This window comes from Bombus impatiens, unplaced genomic scaffold (genome assembly GCF_000188095.3).
Source record: "Bombus impatiens unplaced genomic scaffold, BIMP_2.2 scf_0967, whole genome shotgun sequence".
NCBI classification, from domain to species: Eukaryota; Metazoa; Arthropoda; class Insecta; order Hymenoptera; family Apidae; genus Bombus; species Bombus impatiens.
The window spans coordinates 266,278-290,145 of NT_177386.1; the positions used below are offsets into that span (position 1 = coordinate 266,278).

The window sequence follows — 23,868 nt, forward strand, 5'->3', positions numbered from 1 at the left end:
ATTTTCTATTATTAAAAAAAAAAAAAAAAAAAAAAAAAAGAAAAAAGAGAAAAAGAAAATGTTACGAAAGGATTCGAAAGATCGTCCTCGGGCGACTCGACCAGCTTCTTCTTCTTCTTCTTCTTCTTCTTCTTCTTCTTCTTCGGGGTTCGGGATTTCGACGAGCAATGTCGTCTAAACTGAAAAGGTATCGGCTACTTCGTTTTACAAACCGGAATTTTCAGGTATGGAACACTAAACATCGAGAAGGGAACAACTCGTTCTTTTTAGATTATCTTGTTTATATGTATATATACGCATATATTTATATATGTTTATCACTGTCTTCCATTTTCTGTTTTATCAAATGTGAACACAAACTGTGCACGGAGAAAAATATTATAAGCAATAAATCATCGATTTATTTGTACATCAATATTTCGGTGAATCATCGACTTTATTTTTGTATTAATTTATTCGTTTGGAAAAATTAATCGAAGAACATTTTTTTTTAAATATAATAATATAAAATATTTTCCTCCGCGCGGTCAACGATTTTTATTATTGCACTGGAGAAAACGGGTGTATTGCTCAATATACTATTTTTTACATTTTTATATATTTTTTATTTCTTTAAGAAAAATAGTCCATTGCATCTGAACTTTATTTACTGTATTGCTTTTTCATTTATTCGTAAGATCATTGAATAGGATCGATGAAATTCGGCTCGTTTTGCGAGACTAACCGAGCAGAGTCCGTATTTCTCGGAGTGCTACACCATGTTCAATGTCGACGTTGTTAATAATCCTGGACGGGTAATGGATATATTTAATAACTTGTCAGCTCCTAATATCCAATTCTGTTTATTATATCATATTTTAAACAACAGAGATTCAGTGTCTTTTAATTTACTATTTTTCAAATTGCTAATGTATTAGATTGTAAATATTGTAAATTGAATATAGTACTGGATCTCTGTACATGATAGTGGACCGTAGAAAATGTTTGAAACCAATGTTGAAATCAAGTGTTCGGTGTAATTCCAAATCAATGTGATTGGCACCGTGATCTAACTTAAACCACCCGGATGTCCACCTCTGTCTCCGGTAGCCTGGTTTCCGGGCATCCTGTTCCTCTCGCGTAGCTGGCGTCGTTATGTGTTGCATCGCCAATAAAGTACTGTGTCGTATTTCCCCGTGATTCTCTGTGAATCTTCTTGAAAGCATAACGTTCCCTCGATTCTCGTCATTCGCCATTTTAGATGATTTTTAATTTAACTAATACTCCGCTATGAATGAGATCTTTCACTACTTTATTATACAGAAAATGTTAATATTTCGCAAATGCTTGACAACTTTTATATTATTTATGTCTTATAAATAGATTCAATATTTAAATTTTTCCAGAGGCAATTAAACACTGAAAATGTCACTGACAAATGCAATTTGAATCCCTGCCATCGACAATTTTATTTTATTGTTATCTGTTATTCATATTTGATATCTTCGAAATATGTTAGATCGTCGAGGAACGTTATGTTTCCAATGAAAAAAAAAAAAAATGAATGTTTCCGACGTTCGTATGGCATGCGTTGACGGTTGCGCGTGAATCTGAGAAACGGAAGTCTAACGTTGCTTTTCTCTAGCTTGGTATGATTACGGACTGACCCAATACCAATCGGAGCGACAGAACACAGAGCTCGAGAAAGTTTTCGACGAAAGACACCATAACATCTCTCAAGGCATCGAGATCGCCACGGAACACCTTGGACAGAAAGTTTTCAAGGAACCAGAGACAGAATGGCAAAAGTCTGTGAAGAGCAAAAAGAACGAGGATTATTACAACAAGCTCATGACTCTGGAGGAAGAACAGGTGCTGAAGGAGAGTAGGCTGAGAGAATCTAGCCATCAATTTGCTATTCCTGGTGAAAAAGTTGTCTCTCATTCTGTGGCGAAGGGAATGGCCCAGCAATATGAGGAAACCTTGTGAGTACCAATTCCATTTTCACTTTATTTGTCATTATCATATAATGCAATTAAAATTCATTATATCAGTAGTCAGCTTCGTTCTTATTCGTTAGTTTTATCCTCCGTGTCATTCATATGAGAGAAACTAAGTTGCATTATATGAGCAGTAAGTTTCGCTATGTTTGGGGCTAAATTTCTTTATTCTTCTTCTTTATTCGTGTTATAAACAAATTTTTATATGTCATGAATGCAGCATTAAAGTTATTAATTTTGCACCTATTTAATCATAGCAACTTGAACATTTGACATCGTTGACGTTCCTTATGAATTCTACAACCTTACAGAATCATATTTTCTATCTAAAACTATACTTCTCAATCTCTCAAAGAACACTTTAATATCCACTTAAGAGTCTCAACTACAGATTAAAGATCTAATCATCTGATACGAGAATTAAACGCGTGGAATGACGATTTTTCAGGGAAGACAAAAAGGAGGAAAGAATCGAAGACACCACCACACAGACAACTACCAAATTCGTGAAGAAACCACATACAACGGAGGTGGACATCGACGTGGAGCGCATGAAATCCACTGGCAAGTATCCTCCAGAACCATCAGAATCTACGGTTCACGGTCGTGAAGTGCACGTGGCCAAGCAGAAGCAAATACAGAAAGAGGTCAAAGGAGACTTGGAGATCACCAGAAAGATAACCGCCACGGAAACCACCGAAGTGGAGCACAAAGCCAAGACCCAGGAGCGTGTTGTTCAAGGTCCAACAAAACCAGCCACGCCACCAGTCTTCACGAAGAAGATTCAACCTTGCAGAGCTTTCGAGCAAGAGCAAGCTCGATTCGAAGTGGAATTCGACGGTGATCCATTGCCAACCATCAAATGGTACCGCGAAGATTTCCCCATTCAGAATTCTTCGGATCTTCAGATTTATACGTTCAGCACGAAATCGGTGCTGATCGTTCGACAAGTATTCATGGAAGATTCTGGTGTGTTCTCTGTCATCGCTGAGAATCGTGGCGGAAAAGCGAAATGCAGCGCCAATCTGGTAGTCGAAGAACGAAGAAGACAACCTGGTAGAGGAGGAGTGATACCACCTAGTTTCCTGTCTACCATTCAGAATACCTCGGTCACTACTGGTCAACTGGCCAGATTCGACGCCAAAGTGACTGGAACCAAGCCTTTGGATGTTTATTGGTTGAAGGTACTTGACTCTTTTCTTAGTAATTTTTCTTCCGTGTGATATTTGGACGAAAGAGTAGCATCGTAGTATTAGTTATTCTACAATTTGTAAATGCGAACCCGGATCATCGAGTATAGTTACCGATATGCCGTTAGAATCATAATTCATGTAGATTAATAATAATTTTGCAAAATCCAGTATCCGAAGAATTAATTTTAGAAAAGATGTATAAGTCATATGTAAGTTTGGATTACAATTTATAAGTCACTATTCCTAATTTATACACGTAAGTGTCTACTTGTACTTTATTCCCTGTTAGAATATTTTATGAAAATGATTCTCCAAAAATTAAACAAAAGATCAAAGAATATACTTTCTTCCTGGTATAGGCGATTAAATTTAATTGAGAAATAAGTTTAACCGTTCATGTTCGTGTGTCGTTACAGAATGGCAAGAAAGTGACGGCAGATATTCGTTACAAGACACTCGAGGAAGATAATACTTACACCTTGCTGATTTTGGAGACAGTGCCAGAAGATTCAGGCAAATATGAGTGCGTGGCGATAAACAGTGCCGGAGAGGCACGTTGCGACGCTGAATGTACAGTTCGTGGACCTCAATCGCCCGCCAAGACGGCGAAACCGACGACGCCTGGCGTCGAAAAGGCGCCCACGGTTTTGGAGCCATTGAGAGATCAAACTATCAGAGAGGGAACATCCGTCGCCTTTGCCTGCAGGATCACCGGAAAACCGGTGCCCACGGTACAATGGAAAAAAGGCGACAAGGTACGAATAATACTTGAAACAACATCGATACCGTAGGATTTTTTATTTATCGATAGATCTACTTACAATGGATTAAACAGGAAACGATGGTTATTTAACGTGAACTAAATACAGTTGAGATGCGGTATAAGTCGTGATAGGTATTGCTGGTGTATGAGATTTTGTCTTCATCCGGGTTGCCTTCTTCTTCTTCTCAGCTAGGAATTGTGTAGAAAACCGGACTGTGAGTGTCTGGATTCGAACCTGATCTTGAACGTTCGTAACCAACTGCGCTGACCACAGCTCTGCCGTCGTTCGGTCGAGGATAGGGTCTTTGGGTGGCAAGCCACGGGACAGAACCCGTTGGAAAGTTTGCTGCCGAGTGCAGCTACACAGTAATGTGCTATAACTAAGGCAACTAAATCGTTGATTCACTACTCTCGTTACCGCGGTTCCAATGCTCTTATGGCGGATCGGTACCAACAGGACGCCGACAGGTCGAGGCATCAACGCGGTCGTAACACCTCCCGGGTGATCCGGGTACCAACCGCCAACACCAGATGCCTACTACGACGACAACGAGTCTGTCTGTCTCGCTAGCGGTCGAATATACGGTGTCACGATACAAATACCGCCCTAGCGAGACTCCCTCTACGTCTAAGGCAGGGACTACCGGGTATTAGCTTTACTGAGGAGTCCACCGGTAGTCCTGGAACGAAACGCGCATTCTCTTTTCACCTGGCAGAGACTCGATTACCACCAAACTCTCTTTCACGCGAACCATCCTCCTCGACAAAGCTGACAACACTGACTTCTCAACTCGCGACCGCCTGTTAATTCATCTTTCTCCCTTAAGCATCCCTTTGTCTTTTCTCATAGTTTCACTACGTACGTGTTCTGCAACCATCCGTGACCATGGTCACATAGGCCTTTTTTCTGCGGAACTATTCGATTGAAGGACCAACGACACATTGATGGGCCGTTCGGTCCATCGAAGTTTCCAGACTCTTTTGGCCTGTCATCACTTAGGCTTTCTCGCGATATTGTTTATGGTTCACCCGATATTTCTTAGGCAATTTGTCCACGATACTATAATAATACGAATTTTTTAAATTATTCGTTATATCATAGATCTTTTCAAAATTGTTGTTCTCTCACTGCAATATCGTAATCGTAGAGGTAGAGAATGCTGACAATGAGGCGTTGCTCAAGTTACTTCAATTTAATTTTCTATCCCATAGAACACAGCATTTAGGATGACGCGTTAATCCATTCAAAAGTCATATTGATCGTTTGTATAAATTACAAAATAGGGAGGCTAAATTTAGATCCTAGAATTTACGATTAATTATACAATCTTCTTACGATGAATCGGATAGAAGTAAATCATTTGTTTTTTCCTAAGGTGAATGGTAATTATACCTCTAGGCAATATGATCGTGAAATTTATAGAGTCGATTTGGTTTCTAAGAAACTCGTTTTATTCCTCTTCGTTGCTGTTCAGTTTCAAACTTAAAGAAAATCATATAATTTTTTATTTTTTATTTAAAATTTACAAGAGATAGGAAGGTTCGTGTTCTTTAAACGAAATTTATTTGTCATCGTAGGTCATCAAGCCATCCAAGTACTTCCAAATGCAGAAGGAAGGTGACCTCTGTACCCTGAGGATCTCTGAAGCTTTCCCCGAAGATGAGGGCGTCTATAAATGCATCGCCAAGAATCCAGCTGGTGATGTAACTACTTCGGCCAATCTCAGAGTTCTTGGTGAGAATCATCATTTTTCATCAGCCTACAATTTCACTAAAACTCCACTATATCTTCTGACCGAAATGATTAATATTGAACGTTTTCGTTTAGCACCCGACGCAGCTGATGTTCTCCCCAAACTGACGCCACTGAAAGATCAAACAGTTCTAGAAGGACAACCGGCACAGTTCAAGACTCAAGTTACTCCAGCTAAACCAAAGCCAACGATTCAATGGTATCGCGAAGGTGCCCTAATCCCTCAGTCACCTGACTTCCAGGTAAGTCGTGTTCAAAAGTTTATCTAATTCTCCATAACACCATAAAATTTGTATTTATCTAGAATTTGTTAATTTATCAAATAATCATCTATGTTACATTATTTATCAATGTTCTATCGTGTCTTTTTAATTATCTTTGTTTTATGCTAAATTATATCTCTTTTAATCAAAAGTACAGAAACATTCCAAACGCTATAGAATAAATGAGAAAATATTATTGTTTTTCTTAAAATTACGGTTGTACGATATGGGAGAAAAAATTGCACGATAGTAATTTTTATAGATAGACAATATATTTACAATACGATAGAATCTTTTATAACGTAAAATTAATTAACTTGGTGAAATTCGGTTTGGGTGAATCTGTGGTTAGCTATTTATCTATGAAGATTAGAAATCTTCTATCAGCTTTATCTAATTGGATTAATGAGAAATAAAAATGTCTGAATTCCAGATGATTCACGAAGGCAATAACGCCGTGCTGCTGATAGCGACCACCTACGAAGAAGACACTGGCACCTTCACCTGCCGAGCTACCACATCAGCCGGCACCGTAGAAACCTCCGCCAAACTCATCGTCAAAAGTAAGAACTGAATAAAAGATACAAATTCAATTGCTAACACGAAACGCGATTGAATCGACGGGATAAGCCTCTAGGGTGTTACGAAGGAACCCGTGTACGTTTGAAACAATTTCTTACGCGTATAGAAGAAAGTATTTAAAAAATATTCAAAAGAGAAAAGCATCGTATCACTCCGATGAGTTTAATTTCAAAATGTTCTATTATATTTAATAAGAAAAAAAAGAGAATAAAAAATCAATGGATCGAACGAATTAACAAATATATAAATATTCATTTACATTAACCATGTAACAAGATAATATAGAAAATTGTCTCAGAGGCACGCATTCCTTCGTTGAACGCGAACCATCGAGGACACCCGTGCGTATTTTTTCCGCTTTTTTGTTGTTCTTCTCTCTAAAAAGAAAAAAAGAAAAAAAAGAAGAAACCCTAACCCATCAAGCGAACCGTTACCAATGTTCAACCCTTTGTCCCCGACCCCGTAATCAAAGTCACGAGCGAGCCCGGGGAGTTTTTGTACTAACTCGTCGTGTTTTTTTGTTTTTTTCTTTTTTTTCCAAAAAAAAAAATAAATAAAAGAATAAAAAAAAGTAAGAATATAGTAGACGAGCGAGTGAAACGAGGAAAGTGATATGATTTGCGGAGACGTTAGAAAGGAAAGAAAAATATATATAAAAGGTAAACGATTCTATATTATCAAGAATGAAAGATAACGTAGGATTTAATGGTAAACGCGCGAAGATAAAAGAAACGAATGAAAATTGATTAATAGAAAATTGCAGAGAATCAAAGATGAGAAATGTCGCGAAGGTGGTGCTGAAAATGAACGAAGTATTAACGGCAGAAACGTGGAAATGTTTTGTAGAATTGAACTCGTATAAGGTGAAAAACGAATCGGAGATTCGACCGACAAGACGAGCGTAGCCGATTTTTCCATCTGAGAGGTGCGATTCGCGAGCGAGACACGTCTACGAGCGTCTTATCAGCGTCGAATACGATGAATTTCATACGAGAGAACAAAGATTTGCCGAGGTGGTGCTTCGGATCGATCAGATCGAATTTTGAGAACGAACTGTTGCGATTCTCTTTTGGTTCCGCGTTGTATATAAAGCTGGATCGCGGGGAAGTCGAACGATATCGTGCGATAAATTGTTCGTGCCTCGTGTGAAAACATGCGAGAGGTCACGTAATGGGTAAGGAATGTGATGAAAAGAGAAATATTTCTTTGGTAAACAATGTCGGTATTACGAACACGTAACTCGTTTACTCGTTCGATTTAGTGTCGATGTTCATTATTAAACTTTAAAAAGAAAAATATATATTATATCATAAAGAATATATATAATATATACGCATAAGTGTAATTACCCACACGATACATTACATACGTTAGGAATGATTTATCAATTAGCCAACACCGACGTGAATCAAGTTTATTTAGTTACACGTAAATGATTTTTCCTTTAACATTCTACTAATCGAATTATTTATTATTGTACAATGGAAAGGCCAATAAAAACGAATGTTTTAAATACGCACAAGCCTCGTTTGTTGCCGAATCGATCATCTATCGTTGCACACGGACACATCGTTGCTATGATCGGTCGATTCTAAACTTTCTCAACGCTGATATTGTACACGGCATCTCGAAATTCATCGTTAAACGTATAAAATCTCATAATCGTATAAAATAACATACGTTGATCGATAGTATATTACAAGGCAAAAAGTATCTGATATTCATCGATATAAAAAATTACCAAATATTTGTTAAAATAGTGGAAAATATAAAATACAAAAATAGGATCCAAAATTCTATGTGACACGGAAAAAGATCTAAGGAATTTACACGCTAGAAATCCTAGAATAATCGAATTTTTCCACATACCAACTGTAACGAAACATCACGCGAGAACGCGAAGCGCGTAAAATACTTTCAAAGAATTGGCCAAATGTCCAAAAACACTGAAAATACTTTGAAGGAACTGGGAGCAAAATCGATGCACCCTAAGTCTCAAATTTAGACCAATCGAGAAGTTAGAATTAGAGGAATTTCCCATGAAACGCCTCGAAATAAAAGAAAAATCTCCCATGGAGGATCGTCGACCGGAATCCATCGAATGGCAGACGAATATAGACCCGCGAATGTAAATTGACTTTTGCACTCCGCAACGTAATTGCCAGCACGTTCCTCGAGCCATAAATTCGTCTGCGTTTTGCTTACGAAACTCTGTATCAACTGGTTGAATAGGCAAACGCGTGAATCACGGCTCGTAAAACAATTCGCCATGCCGAAAATAATATGAAACGTGAATTTTTGAGCCGAGGGAGGGAATTTGAGAGAACCAAATGAACAGAAATAGCTGGACGTTCTTAATCAGCGTGACGATCGATCGGACAATGAGTCGCGAGCCGGTTAACGAGCGATTCCACGCCGCAACACTTGGCAGATTTATCGCGGCTAAAATAACGGCAAGAAAACTCGGACGAAGTGTTTGCTACTTTGCTCGAAAGCCGAGTCCAGATGCACGGCTATATTTGACGACGAAACGAAAGCAAAACGTGTATCGGTCGTTCTGTGGTGGTAGAAACGTCCGAGTAACGGAGTTTTGGCTGTTCCGTGATTTCTTGGAAGTTTTAGGTTGTCTAGAATTAGAAATATATTCGTGATATATGTAGCGAACGTGTAGACGTAAATGAATATAATTAAAATGATAGAACGAAAATATACATTTATACAAGTTTTCGTTATATTCGAAAAGAAGGAGCATTTTTATTCAGATAAAATATAAAAATGTTAAAGCGATTTGTTGAAATCTTTTATGCTTTTTCTATGACAAAATGGCTAAGAGCTCTTTCATTATTGTTTTATGTGTTAGAGGTAAAGCACGTCGCTATACGACGTTATATTTTATGTTTAATTTAAATGAAAATGGACCGTTTTACAACGTGAACGAAAACTTTTATTGAATGATTTATGTATATACTTGTATGCTATTATGATTTTATCTCGATAAAAATCATTTTTATTTCGACGAAAGCATTTTCACGTTTAGTAAAAATAAAAAGATATTCGTTAATTTAATAACGAGTAGTTCTATTATTGAAATTATATTCAATTGGCAATTTCAAATGTTGTATCTACGTCTATCACATTCGTGAATACGATATACTACATTGATTTATTATAGTTCTTTAAGTAACGCCGCTGACGCAACTGTTGCATCTCTTTTTTAGTTTTACTATGTTTCTTTAAACTCGATTCCGCATTGACAGCCTAGACTCTGAAAACTGCGATTAAAGTCTGCTTGACTCTATCGAAGAAAACATAATATATTTATCTAAATGATCGATTATTTTAGTAGGAAATTAACGAAAATAAATTTCATATCATAATATACTTCGACAATTGAAACTCTGACTCCAACCAGAAACATAAGATCACATTCCTAAGTAACTATCAAACCTATGTATCTTCCTGCTACAAAATTAATCATAACGTACATCTTTCGTGTATCTTACATACCATTGTATCAAAATTTGCACGCGTTGTAAAACAAAGAACACGAACCAATTGGCGTCATCGATTGCGACAGACTGACAACCCGATTTTATGCAATATTAACGCTACAACTATCAACTGGGTTACGAAACTTGCACTAAGAATCTCAAAATGATAGATTTTACGAAAAAGCTGAAAATACACGAAAACGAACAATTCTTCATCCACGTACGTTACAAAAGGAATCAATGGAATCTCTGTTATTTCATGACACGGAATTCCTCTGGACAAATCTTTCGTCCAAATCTCCAAGAACGTTGGAGATCTCATTGTAATGTTCATTGGAGAAAGAACATCTCATTGTAAAATCTATAAAATCAGAAAATCGTTCGAATCCGTTATTTTAGCTCGTAGAATCTCTCTGAAAGATCATCGATTGCTCGTTTCTACCATTTTGCTAGCTGCAGCGTTATAAAATCGAGCAACGTATTCGGTGAAAGAGCTGAGGATTCGGTTTTGAAAAATCACGAGTCCCCGACTACTCGCAGTCAGCAGGAGTCGCGCGCGGCCGCTCGTTGACACGAGGATTTCCACACGTACGCTTATACTCGTCTTTTACGATCCGTGTTTCTGTTCCCTTGGTATCACCTTTCTCTCTGGTAACTGGTTTAACGAGCGTGAAGAGGTAAACGTATTTTCTTCATCGCTTCTGGTAGTCCGGCTCGTTTCAAAACGAGGGACGACGCTACCACAGTGAACAGTGCCGTGTGCACACTCGGCTAGGCCCTCTTCTTAGGCTATTTCTGACCACGTGACGTGTATTACATTACCCGGCTATATTTGGTCGCCGGTGAAGAACTCCCCGAACATACGGCAAAATTCACGTGGGGTCTAGAATCCGCCGGTCGTACACTGGTATCCACATCGCACGTTTTATTCGCGAACAAAAGAAAATTTTATTTTTCCACACCCCCGCGTTTATTAACGGACTCGTCTTCGACCGTTTACTTTGAAAATATGTTACGTGGTCGGTGACAAACTTTCGTGGCAGAAGTTTAACTTTAGTTCGTGGCACTGCACTTTATTTATCGACCTTTCAACACGTTCGCCGTGAGCCTCGATCTCTGTCGATCCGTTGCTTTCCGATACAACATCGTATTACAAATGTCACTGAGAATTCCAAATTGGAAATATTGTCATTTTTGCGAAACTTTTACAATTACGCGAGGTTCAAAATATGGAATGTCCGCTTTTAATGAGTTTACGGTTATGGAGATATAGAGATAGTTATGTTCACGGCAACTGCGATGTTTGTATTGAATTATTCGATATTTCTCGATATTTAATTGCGAGATATATAGTTTGTGTTAAATTTATTGAAATCTCCTCTTCTATCGGTGAAAGGTATTAAAACGTTAAATTTTTTTATTATTTGTCCAATAAGACCGTTCCGAGACACTGCTTGCTTCTTCGTATGTTTCATATGCAATTAGGTTAACGAGTCGAAATCCAATCGGAGGCGAACGTGTAACATTCGAGAATTGTTTGAAAGAAGGTCGAGGAGAAGTAACATATTCAAAGGATCCAACTGTGTAGAAGATAATTTATCAGGGAAATGGATATCGAGGAGTGGTTATAATTTATTAAATATCTAATTCGCTGCTACAATAACATACAAGGATATAAGATTTCTCTAAACAATCGTATATCTTGCGAAAACATACTACGATTGTGAAAACTTTCCAGTTACAACGTAATCTTAATAAATTGGCGAGGCAATAAATTTCCCACAATTTCAAGTTTCTCCCAAAAAAGAAATTCCATTCCGAAGAAATATATATCGTTTCATTAATAAACGAATGAAAATACACTTTAGTCGGAAATGTTTGACATCCACCGTGTATCTAATACAATTAAGCAAACGCAACAAAACAATACAGAACTTCATTATACTCTCAATACGATTCAGACCAGAGAATTCTTTTTATATCGTAAAATCTCAACGATTTCCGGCAATTATCATAATGCTGCGAACAATCATCCCCCCATTAAATCCTTCGAATTACGCTTAAAAAGTAGAACGAACCCGTAACTTGAGCATCAGCGTGACTCGAAACAAAAGAGTTTTTCCGGCGTTCCGATGCGTGCGTAGCGTAGCGCTCGATGCTTGGCGTATGGAACGGCGAGGTTCTCGCGTTCTCCAGCCGTTCTCCAGCGCGTCTCGGCTCTCGCGAGAGGAATCATCGTCGCGTTACTTGACCGGTCTCCGCTCGACACCGTTACGATCCGGCGACCTGACGCAAAATTAGACCGTGAATCCGGCCTGTTCGTCGTACCAGCCGTTTGATTAATCGCGAGGACGGTACTTGGTCCGAGACGGGTCATCGTAATTAAACGATGCGTTACGTTCGCCAACGTGTGGCTGGTGAAATACGGCGGGTCGTAACGTTTTCATCGATCAAACGATATCGCGTGTCTCGAAAACTTTAATTGGTAGCTTGGAGACAATGTAACGACCACGACGTGCAAACGTTGATCGCAAAGAGAAAGGACGTACGAAAAGCAAAGCTGGCACGTTAACGTCGACCATAAATAAGGTTCGCGTTAGATTCGAGCTAGCTGGGTAAGGAGCAAGAAAATTTATTACCGTACCGTGCACGGATTTATTTCAAGCGTGTGTACGATCCTCCTATGAGATCAGAGCTATTAAACCGCTTTGCGACAGGTAATTACGGACCCCTGCTGTGTCCTAATGAATTCGAGATGCCGAAATAACGCGTGTCCGCTCGACAACGAGAAAATAAGAACGATGATCGTGTAACGATTGTAACATTCGTCCCTGCAGCACCCTGTTTTCACATACTCTTTTATCCCGTTTCTTTGCCTATATATATATAAACCCATCGATACGCTATACCAGGCAACTGTATATCCCATTAATAAAAACGAATCCGAACGGAATATAAATCTAAATTGTCGTAGAATATAATTCTGTCGATCTACTCCGGACAAGCTCAAACTTACCATACGATGTCGAAACGTATCGCTTTATCCGCCTAACGTTTACTTCCAACAAGTTCAAACTTACGACAGAAAATATGGAAAAATATCATTTTACTTGAAACGAGTTCGAACCTATCGCGTCAGAAAGTTAGCAGAAAAAGATTCTCGGAATAAATAACAGGAGACCATGGTTTCTTACGAAAACGAAAATCAGTGGGCTGTACAGTATCCCGCTATAGTGTTCCAGGCTTGAAAAAACAAATTCCATTCCCGTTTACATCAAACATCCCCAAAGCACGCGTCGTATCGACGATCCACGACCGAAGGCGATCCTTCTGGAAGAGGAGACGTATTCGTGCGCACGAAGCTTCAGCTTCTCGTTCGCCTGACAACGACCTTGAATCGGCGACCACCTGAAGCATCAAGAAGACAACTGCCAACGGCTAGTCTACACGGGACGCGGAAAAAAGAGCGCGCGCTGATTCATCGATGCGTGCGCGTTCGGCTCTTCTTTTCCGTGGCCTCACACCTCTTCGCGTTCACGCTGCCCCCAGCTGCCATTTCTCGTCGGTTCGTCGACGGTTGTCCGCCGTGCCAGGCTTTAAAGGAGGGAGACGAAGCCTGACTATTTCGGCCAACCCAGCTGCCCTGGTGATTCAGCCCCGCTAGAAATAATACGGGGGAGCGAGCGCGTGTCAGCGCACTCTGGAAGGCGGGAAGGAATTATTTCTGGTAAATTCGCGGCGCTCGTGGCCCGATCGCGTATACGAGGGAGGTCCAAACCCGATGCAACCGAGAGAAACGTCTCGATTCCTCTTGCTCGTCGAGGGAAGCGGAGAGACGGACGTTGGGACATCGTGACGAAGCGGCCAACCGTCTGCTCGCTCCAACTGGCTTCGATTTAAGTGGAATTCCACTTGCTGCAATCTTTCGATGCTCTCTAGTTGAATTATGTTTGTTGTTGTAGTTGGTGAACTGCGAATGTTTTAAAGGAACCAGCCCTGAATAGAATTTAACGGAATTAAAGCAACGAGATTTAGAGAAAGAATCTTATCTTCTGTATATTATAAATACTTTATTTCAGATATTTTCTATACTTTTGTATATTATATTGTTTTCTGTACATTTTTTTTGTATTTCAATGAACGTCAAACCAGTGAATATTCGCAGTTTAGTAATTACAGTATCGATCGTAAAGTCTCATTGTTCTGTAGAAATCTGTTCGTTTCTGGATTTTTATTGGATCTTCTTTTAAAAGAAGAATATACAGTTTCAAGATAGTTCAATTCTGATCTTATTTTGTAATGTTACAACGACTGATTGTAAAATCTCATTGATCGATAGGAGTTTGTTGAGTTTCGAATTTGTATCTAATCTTCTTGGTTTTGTTTGAGAGGAATATCAAATAAAATTTCTTTGTATTATCGTAACCATCGACTGTGAAATTTTGTTAATTGATACAGATGTTTTCAATTTTGAGCTCACGCTCGATCTTCATTTGTTTTATACGAGAAACATGAGAATGTTTAAGACTGTTTAACTTCGATTTTCCGTCGTATTATTCTAATCGCTGATCGATAAGAATCTGTTCGGTTTTAAACTTGTGTTAAAGCGATCAAACTCTTGTATATGTGAGAGATAACGTGAGATAAATTCGAATTAAACAAAAAATGATGTATAAGAGCGAGAGGCCGAATGAAGAGAAAAAAGAAGAAGATACGAAACGGATGAATTAGCGTGAGCGAGGGAAAGAAGAAGGTCAGGGACAACCACGTCTCGCTAAACGTTGATTTTATTTTTATTTTTGTACATGACCACTCCAATCGTCCGTGATTCATCGAATAAATTTTGTGTGTCATCCATTAGATCCTAGTGTGTATCACTGTATCCGTTCTCACATGTATCCGAGAAACGAGACTCGCCACGATAAACAACGCTTTGTCTTGTTCACCACAGGTGAATCATCACCGCTAAAAAAGAAAAGAAGAATCATACTGATCGTTATCTCGTACGAACATGGTACGTGAGTCTCGTGTCTCGAAAAAAATATATGAATCACTAAAACTGGCAAGAAATGTATTTGTAATCGTCCAACAATAGAAACGAAACTCATATTTATACCGAATAAATGATTAATTACGTTCGATAATAAATCAAACTGAACATAAAAAGAATATATCAACGATTCACTGTAACGACCACCGAAGAAAAACGTAAAAACTCTATATATTTCCACCGACGAGTCTGTCACTTCGATCAAGCACCACAAAGATTGTATTATAATCAACCACACGAATTTTATTCAAATTTTCGCACCAACGCTCACCGAGAATTTATCTTTCAAAAAATATATATATCACACTACCTTCGCGACGTTCAACTTCGATAAAAGATCACACGTGTCCAGTTCAATCGCGGCTGCACTTCCATCGAACTAGCATTCGACATTGTCGCAAACAAAGCGATGCAGTCCGATCGAAGGCAGCCAACTGTCAAACACCACGTTGGTCAGCGATTAATCACGAAACTGGTCAGAAAATGTCACCGTTACGCGTATCGTTCGAAGCACCGCTTAAATATCACTTGAATATCACTTAAATGTCACTTGATGTCCCTGCCAAGAGAAATTGACGAAGCGTGGAAACGGAGATTGCCGTAGCAGAATAAGATCCAGAGAAAGACGTTTCGTTCTGGCCAGCTTCATCGTCTCCGGCTTCCAGTGGATGACTATTAAGGCTAGACTAAGCTTGGGGTAGAGATGTGCGTAGTGGCGTCAGACACGAGTTTCCCCACCACGATTCGTCGGCGTCCGACACTGAAAGTATTCGGTGCATGCATCACCGTTGCCCCCTCTACGACGGGTCGCGTTCGGGTTTTTCATTTTGAGTGGGAAACTGTGCGTGCGACCGCCGCCTCCGTTACCTCCTTCTCTAGAATAATGACCCGCCGCCAGGTTATTAGCGAGCTTAGAACGCTAGACGGGGCTTCCGCGTTGCAACTCCTCCGCGCGACGTCCACGTCTACCGCAGGAAGTCGTCGAAGCGATGAACACGATATTTGGTTAAGACGTTGAAGAAAATTTATCGAGTCTTCTCTTCGAGATAGGAATCTTTAAGCAGAAATTTTAGAGAGTCGCGGAGTGTCGCAGCGATTGACGATTGAGGATTTTGAAATGACGAGGAAATTGGGGTTGGGATTGAGACGATGATGGATCGGCGAATTTCGAGGCGATGCTTGGGAATTTAAGATGAAAAATTTGTCAGAGGAAAGTGGAATTTTGAATATTAATAGCTTCGAGGAAATTATGAAGAGATGATCGAACCGTCGACGATAGTTGAGAATTTTGAAACGACGGAGAGATCGACATTGCGATTGAATTGTCGATCGGAGGAATTTTGAAACGATGGTCGATGAATTTGAGATGCAAAATTTATCGGCGAGGAAGGATTTTTTGATATTTCAGAGGAAATCGTTGCGGGATTGCAAATGTTGGGACTGTTGGTCGGAGGATTTTCAAAATGATAGAATTCTCGGTAATTAAAGAGGAATTTTGAACCGATGAGATTTGTTAGAAAGGATTCGAAAAGAGAAGAGAATTAAGAGAAAGGATTAGAAAATTCTTTTTGAAGAATTTTTTAGAGAATCGTCGATGTCGAGATTATTAGTCGGAGAAACTTTGAAATGATAATCAGCAGATTCAAGATAGAAAATTCGTAGGTAAAGACAACGTTTTGTTACTTTTGAAAAAAATTTCTCAAGAAATTGAAATACTTGATCCTATCAATTTTAAATCGATAGACTAAGAATTTGAGATAAGATATTCGTTGACGTAATGAGAAGATTTTTTAATAGTCTGAAGGAAGTCGTCAGAGAATTGCAAATATTAAAACTATCGATAGTAATTAGGAATTTTTGAATAATTCTGACCGACGTTAGGCTGCTTAATCTTGTACCTGTGTCATAAACATTTGACACATAATAATTCGCTATAGATTTGCTTCATGCTTTTGACTTATTGAACTTTAGACTTACATTGTCTGCATCTCATACAAAGTTTATTTGAATCTTCTTTTTCCATTTTATTCTGCGAAGTGTTCATAAGGAATCTCTTCAAATCAAATTTATATTTATTTAAAATAAAACGATTGCAATAATTGATACAAACGAGTTTAAAATGAAAGCCGCTATAAAAAAGGGAATTTTTAATTTGTTACTAAGACTTGAGAAATGTCATTTATCATTGCAATTACAAATTTGATGGAACCGAAAAATTTATTAATAGAACATATTAAACAAATAATAATATGCAAATACGAATAAGGCTGTAATAAAAAAAAACATAAATTAATTAATAATACGCATTCATACTATGGCTTTTACCTTTGTAAATTTATAACTATTTGTACGATCACTTTCCCAAATATTATTTTATTCGATATCGTTTATCCTAAACGATCGGTTAAACTGCAGTCACATCTGTCACGTTTATTATGATTAATTTCTTCGACAAAAGAACCTATCTCCGTTCCTGTCTTATTCCAATTATTCACTTCACGGTTGAGTCCACGATTAACAGAATCGACTTAAAAATATACCTGAAAAAAACAGTGAAACGGCGAAAAAGTTTCATTTGGAATCTGGCTAGTCGATGACGAATCATCTGTTTCATGTCGTGTTTAAAAATAAACTCACGCGAAGTTTAAAGACGAGCGTGTTGCACGCTTTCGTTGATATTACGCTAAAATCCCCCGCTGAGAATGAAAAAGAAATCAAAAGTAAGCAACGTCTGCAGAAGGCGTTTTAACACTCGAGAAATCATTTAATCCTTTTCTCCGAGAAATAACGACCGCATAATTTAACATCTTAATTTTGTACTTAAAAAAAAAGAAAAAAAATTGAGGGAAGAGGAAAACAAAAAGAAAAGACGATTTTCGTAAGAAAACAATCTCGGCAATTTTTTAATAAAATTTATTGAACTATGATGTTAAAGAAACTACGATGTCGTAAATTGTTTCTCGCGTTACGTAAAGAAACCTTGTGTTTACACATTCGAAATGGAAGATCGAGGAATCGGCTGTGATTTATTTTTAAAATAAATCCTGCTTCATCGCGATTATTATTTCACGTCCGAATATTAACAATCCGAATAACTTTGGTTTCCGAAGGACGATCCACTGGCGATCTGCCTTGATTTCTCTTTTGCGAGGTCGACTTGGCCCAACTCCACCGGTCGTCCATCCAAAATTGCGAAACATAAATTTTCAAGTGCATTTACACGCGTTCGAATCCTCGGATGAATATCTATAAAACCACCGGATATTGTCGTGAACGTTTCACGGTATGATTAATTAGACAGGCCATTTATCGTGTTTTGTAAGCAACTCAAATATCGTCACGTATTGTTTATATAATTGCCGTGTAACGAAATATTTATGTTTGTTTACTGCTGAAACATTGTTCGTTTCTTGATTTCCCACGATCAGACACAATACAAAATCTCTCTCTCTCTCTCTCTCTCTCTCTCTCTCTCTCTGTTCATCATTTGCTATAGTCACGAGTAATTATTAAAAATATCTTCGGTTAGGATTGTGTTGTTTTGGCATGTTACTGCCCTGACACACCGCAAATGACGGCACAAATGTTCCTAATATCGAGACACAACGAGAGATCAGATGCCGAGGATAAATTACTTTGGACTGTTTTAACTTACGCATTGTGTTTCATTTGATCTTGGACGTCTTTGAACTTCGTAGAGTATCGAAGATATTTTAACACTTGTCAGTACGAATTAGAGAACTTTATTCCACGTGTGACACATGTCGCGTTTAGATATACGTATAATATATATATAATTATTATTTTATTTTTACTATTTGAAATTACATTCTTGTGCACGGATATCGAAACACATACTTATGGATAGATTTAAGAAGATGAATTTTTAATTTCTTAACGCACATTGTATATGTCTTTCCAATTTACTTTCGAAACCACGAATTGTTTAATTTCAATATAATAATTTATTTGTAACGTGAAAAGATTAAAAGGAATATTTTAAGGTTGAACAATTTTTATGGCATCGCGATTTTTCGAATCTTTAATTTTATCGCCAGAAGGGCGATCTTAGCGTGTTACGAAAAAGAACTGAATTGATCTATAAAAAATTCATCAGGAAGGAAGTCATTTTTATTTTAGAGTGTAATTAGAAATTAAAGCGAAAAGTCTGCATCGTGTGAAAAATCCTTACTCATTATAATAGGATTCCATTTATCTGAGCTTCGTTTACGTGTTATTTAAATGTGAATGCCTATTTTTGAAATGAAAAATTCTAACTATGTTTGAGAATCACAAGAAGTCTGATTATTAAAGTAGAAGTTTGAAAAGTTGCAATAGAATAACTTTATTTTCATATAGGAAAAGAGTTTTTCAACTATTTTTATTAATTATTATTTTAAATAAAAATGAAATTCTTATTATTGTTTTCCAATGATTTTCACAAGAGACCATCCTAAAATCTTCCCTTAATCGCCATTTTGACAATAAATATTCCACCGTATTTAAAAACCTTTATTTCTAGTAGTATTTCTAGAAGCATTCGACCCTGAACTGACTCAGATAAATAGAATTTCATTCTACTGATGTCAAACACCTACTAAACAACAGTAACAATAGCAATGGAATACAAACATAAATTATTCTGCAGCTACCCAAGTACTATCATAGTTGAGCATGCACTAATATCGTTACTACTCACTTAAAACATACATCATCCCACGTACCAGTTGCCAGCTTGTTTTTAGCATGATTCGGAGCTTCCTTCCGTGTGAGCGATGATTCAACGATGTCATCCTGAAACGAGATTTAAAATTACTCTGGCACGTGTACCATTGCAGAGAGAAAAGGAGCGTATTACGAAGTTCCTGCAGAAACGGGACCAGGCGCGAAAACCGGCGTGAAACCATCGATAGGTCTTGGTACGGGCAAGGACATTGTCCTTGAACCGTTACCCTTAGACGAGAATGGATTGCCACTCGAAATACCTTTACAACCAGGGGATGAATCGTTACCTTGGAGAAAGGGGCGAGTTCATCATCGACCTCGACTTGGCGACGTGACGCCATGGCGAAAAGAGAAACCGAAATCTCGTGACACATCTTTGGACAAATTACAAGGGACAGAGTCCCAAGTTAAGCCTTGGACCGAAGAAGCTATAGTATTAAAGAAAACTCCACAGATACCTCGCGAAACACCGAAAGAAAAATTAGAGGAAGTTGAATTAAAACCAGCGAAAATCGAGAAAAAAGAAATTAGAAGAGCTAGCCTGGAAGCTGTTGACTTGAAACATGTTACGAAAGAAGTAACGAAAGATGTGAGAACTGAAGAGAAGATTGCTCGACTGGAAGAGACTACAGCAGAGACTTACATGGAAGAAGAGGACTCTAGATTTATTAAAACCACGAAAAAAGTGGACGAAATTGTTCAAAAGAGAAAGGAAGAAACTAAACCTTGGACCGAAGAGAAGGTTACATTGAAGAAATCGAAACCTGACAGGAAAGAGATTCCTAGAGAGACTATAGAACCTGTGGAACTGAAACCTTCGCGGATCGTTAAGAAGGATATTGAGAAACCTAGCTTGGAAAAAGTAGATCTAAAACCTGTTCCCACAACTGTGACTGAGAAAGTTACTGAAGAAATTATTTCGAAAACTGATTACCTTGAACAGGAAGATACGTCCATGTTGGACGTGTCCAAAACCGAAGAAGTCAGAAAAATAAAGAAGGAGAAGATTGAAGAGAAGGTAGAACAGGCAAAGCCATGGACAGAAGAAAAGATCACCTTGAAGAAATCTAAACCTATAAGGAAAGAAGTTGAGAAAGAAACTATAGAGACTGTGGAACTGAAACCATCCAAGGTGGAGAAACTTCCGATTCGAAAGCCAAGTGTGGAGAAGGTGGACTTGAAGCCTATTCCAACGACAGTGACTGAGAAAGTCACTGAGAAAATCACTGAAAAGACTGAATACCTTGAACAGGAAGACACTTCTTTATTAGACGTATCGAAGACTGAAGAACTGAAGAAATTGAGGAAAGAGAAGATAGAAGAGAAGCCAGAAGGGCCTAAACCTTGGACCGAAGAGAAAGTGACGTTGAAGAAAGCGAAACCTGTGAAGAAAGAGGTTGAAAAGGAAACTATAGAAACGGTAGAGTTGAAACCATCAAAGATTATAAAATCTGCGGTACAAAAAGAAAGTTTGGAAACAGTGGATCTTAAATCAGTCACGAAAGAAATCACAGAGAAGACAGTAAAAGAAGTCGTACACAAAACTGATTACGTAGAACAGGAAGACACGACGTTGCTTGATGTTACCAAAGACACTCGAGTGAAGAAACTCAGAAAAGAGTCGATTTCAACGGAGAAGGTTGAGCAACTTAAACCTTGGACCGATGAGAAGATAACTTTGAAGAGAACTAAACCTGACAAGAAAGAAATACCCAAAGAACAAATAGAGACAGTAGAATTAAAACCATCCAGACCAGAAAAAGGAGAAATTGAGAAACCAAGTCTTGAAGCAGTGGATCTGAAACCAATTCCCAAGAAGGAAGTAAAAGAAGTATCTAAAAAGCCTGAAAGAAAAGACGTGCTCACTGAAGAGGAAGACACGACCCTTCTTCAAGTCTCCAAAGACACAGAAACTACGGTCAAAGTTGATAAACAGGTCAAGAAGATAGAAGAAGTTGAAAAGAAACCGGAAACTAAACCTTGGACTGAGGAGAAAATAACTTTGAAGAAGACTAAAGTTGAGCAAAAAGAAATTCGTAGAGAAAGTCTGGAAGAAGTCACGCTGAAACCGACGAAAACGGAGAAGAGAGAAATTAAGAAGGAAACTTTAGACAAAGTAGATTTGCAGAAGGTGACAGATAAGACACAATTCATCGAAGAAGAAGATACAAAGCTATTAAAGATCGACAAAGAAGAGAAAGTTGAGGAAGAGAAGACAGAAAAAGTAAAAACTTGGAGAAAAGAAAGGAAACCAAAAGAAAAAGCACCATACCAGGAAGAAGAAGATAAAACGATCTTGGATGTGAAGAAAGATATCGAGTCTGAGGAAAAACTGAAAGAAGTGCCAGTTCCTTGGGCCAGAGGTAAAAAGAAACCTACAGAAAAGATTCCTTATCACGAAGAAGAGGATACTACTCTTCTCGACGTCGAAAAGACTGAAAAGACGACTGAAAAACAGGCAAAAGAAGAAGTGCCGGTGCCATGGATACGCGGGAAGAAGCCGAAGGAAGAGAAGCCGGAAGTTCCGCAAAAAGTTCAGCCTGAAGAAGAAGTGCCTGTTCCATGGGTACGAGGAAAGAAGCTGAAGGAAGAGAAGCCGGACGTTCTGCAGAAAGTTCAGCCTGAAGAAGAAGTACCTGTTCCATGGATACGAGGAAAGAAACAGAAGGAAGAGAAGCCAGAAATTCCGCAGAAACTTCATCCAGAAGTTCAACCTGAAGAGAAACCAGAGGAAGAAAAAGAGAAACTGGAAAAGGTCCCATGGCTTCGAGATAAGAAGGTTCCACGGAAGATACCGGAAAGGAAAGAAGAACAGGTTGAAGATATTAGATCAGTTGTATTGAAACCTACCAGACGTGAACGTGTACCAGAAGAACAGGAGAAACCGGAAGAAGTGAAGCTGAAGCCTGTCAAACGCATTCCAATTGAAGAAGAAAAGAAGGAAGAAGTGCAATTGAAACCCATTCCGAAACGAAAGCCCGAAGAAAAGCCGAAAGAAGAGATCAAATTGAAGCCATTCCAAAAACCGAAACCCGAAGAGGAGGAACAAGAGAAACCAGAACTGAAACCACTTGAAAAACTTGAATCTGAGGCCCCAAAAGAAGAGGAAGTGCAGGTAAAACCGATCAAACCAAAAGAAGAAGAAATAAAGGAAATTGAAGAAACGACATGGCATAGAAAAGCGAAACCCAAGAAACCGGTAGTTTCTGAAGAAAAAATAATCGACAAGGAGGAAGAGAAGATTTTAAAGAAAGTAACTGAAGAGAAGGAGATTGTAGATGAAAAGGTAGTCAAGAAAGAGGAAGAAAGCATCGGCGACTTTAAGTCGGTGACCTTAAAACCGGTTAAACGAGGAAAGAAGCCTCAAGAACGTGAAGACGTTGCGAAGGAAATAAAAGAGACCGAAACTGAAGACTTTACAGCTGTTGTATTAAAACCTACGAGAAAAGAAAGGAAGCCAGAAGAAAAGGTAGAAACAGAGGAAGTAACTTTGAAACCGATTCAGAAAATCCCCAAAGAGAAAGAAACACCTGAAGAAATAACGCTCAAACCAATGGAGAAGCCTAAAGCAGTGGAGAATGGAGAAGTTTTGGGAAAGAAGGCTGAATTGCAATGGCAACCTGAAAAGAAACCAGCTAAAAAGATGGTAGCAGAGGAGGAGAAACCAGAAGAATTGACATTGAAACCTGTCAAGCGACTTCCTAAGGAAGAAGTGGAGAAGGAAGAAGTTACTTTGAAACCAATTAAGAAAGAGAAACCAGAAGAACAAAAACCAGAAGTTACGTTAAAACCTGTTAGGCGCCTTCCCAAGCAAGAGGAGGAAAAACCGGAAGAAGTGACGTTGAAACCTGTCAAGCGTCTTCCCAAGGAAGAAGTGGAGAAGGAAGAAGTTACTCTGAAACCAATTAAGAAAGAGAAACCAGAGGAGGAAAAACCAGAAGTTAAATTGAAACCTGTTAGGCGACTTCCCAAGCAAGAGGAGGAAAAGCCGGAAGAAGTGACGTTGAAACCTGTCAAGCGTCTTCCCAAGGAAGAAGTGGAGAAGGAAGAAGTTACTCTGAAACCAATT

General features: G+C 38.5%; 1 protein-coding gene and 2 long non-coding RNA genes across 5 annotated transcripts in view; 1 reads left to right on the forward strand and 2 right to left on the reverse strand.

Moving 5' to 3' along the window:
• LOC100743641 (titin) overlaps positions 1-23,868 on the forward strand; it is a 133,563-nt gene that overhangs the window by 45,922 nt on the left and 63,773 nt on the right. Inside the window, 7 exon segments of the mRNA XM_033323400.1 lie at positions 1,625-1,964; positions 2,428-3,163; positions 3,589-3,927; positions 5,514-5,670; positions 5,764-5,930; positions 6,385-6,514; positions 19,913-23,844. Of these exon segments, the coding sequence (XP_033179291.1) occupies positions 1,625-1,964; positions 2,428-3,163; positions 3,589-3,927; positions 5,514-5,670; positions 5,764-5,930; positions 6,385-6,514; positions 19,913-23,844 (5,801 nt within the window).
• The window catches only part of LOC112213684, a 27,259-nt gene continuing 18,184 nt past the window's right edge, over positions 14,794-23,868 (reverse strand). Inside the window, exons 3-5 of one of the 3 annotated variants that reach the window (XR_004462620.1) lie at positions 19,774-19,868; positions 15,942-16,128; positions 14,794-15,834 (exon numbers count right to left, since the gene is read on the reverse strand). This is a non-coding gene — a long non-coding RNA (uncharacterized LOC112213684). Of the gene's footprint in view, positions 16,129-19,773; positions 19,869-23,868 lie in introns of all 3 variants that reach the window. The other 2 variants (XR_002947582.2, XR_004462619.1) reach the window with 2 other exon arrangements.
• Positions 23,435-23,868, reverse strand: part of LOC105681465 — a 4,145-nt gene continuing 3,711 nt past the window's right edge. Inside the window, exon 4 of the long non-coding RNA XR_004462613.1 lies at positions 23,435-23,485. This is a non-coding gene — a long non-coding RNA (uncharacterized LOC105681465). The remainder of the gene's footprint in view (positions 23,486-23,868) is intronic.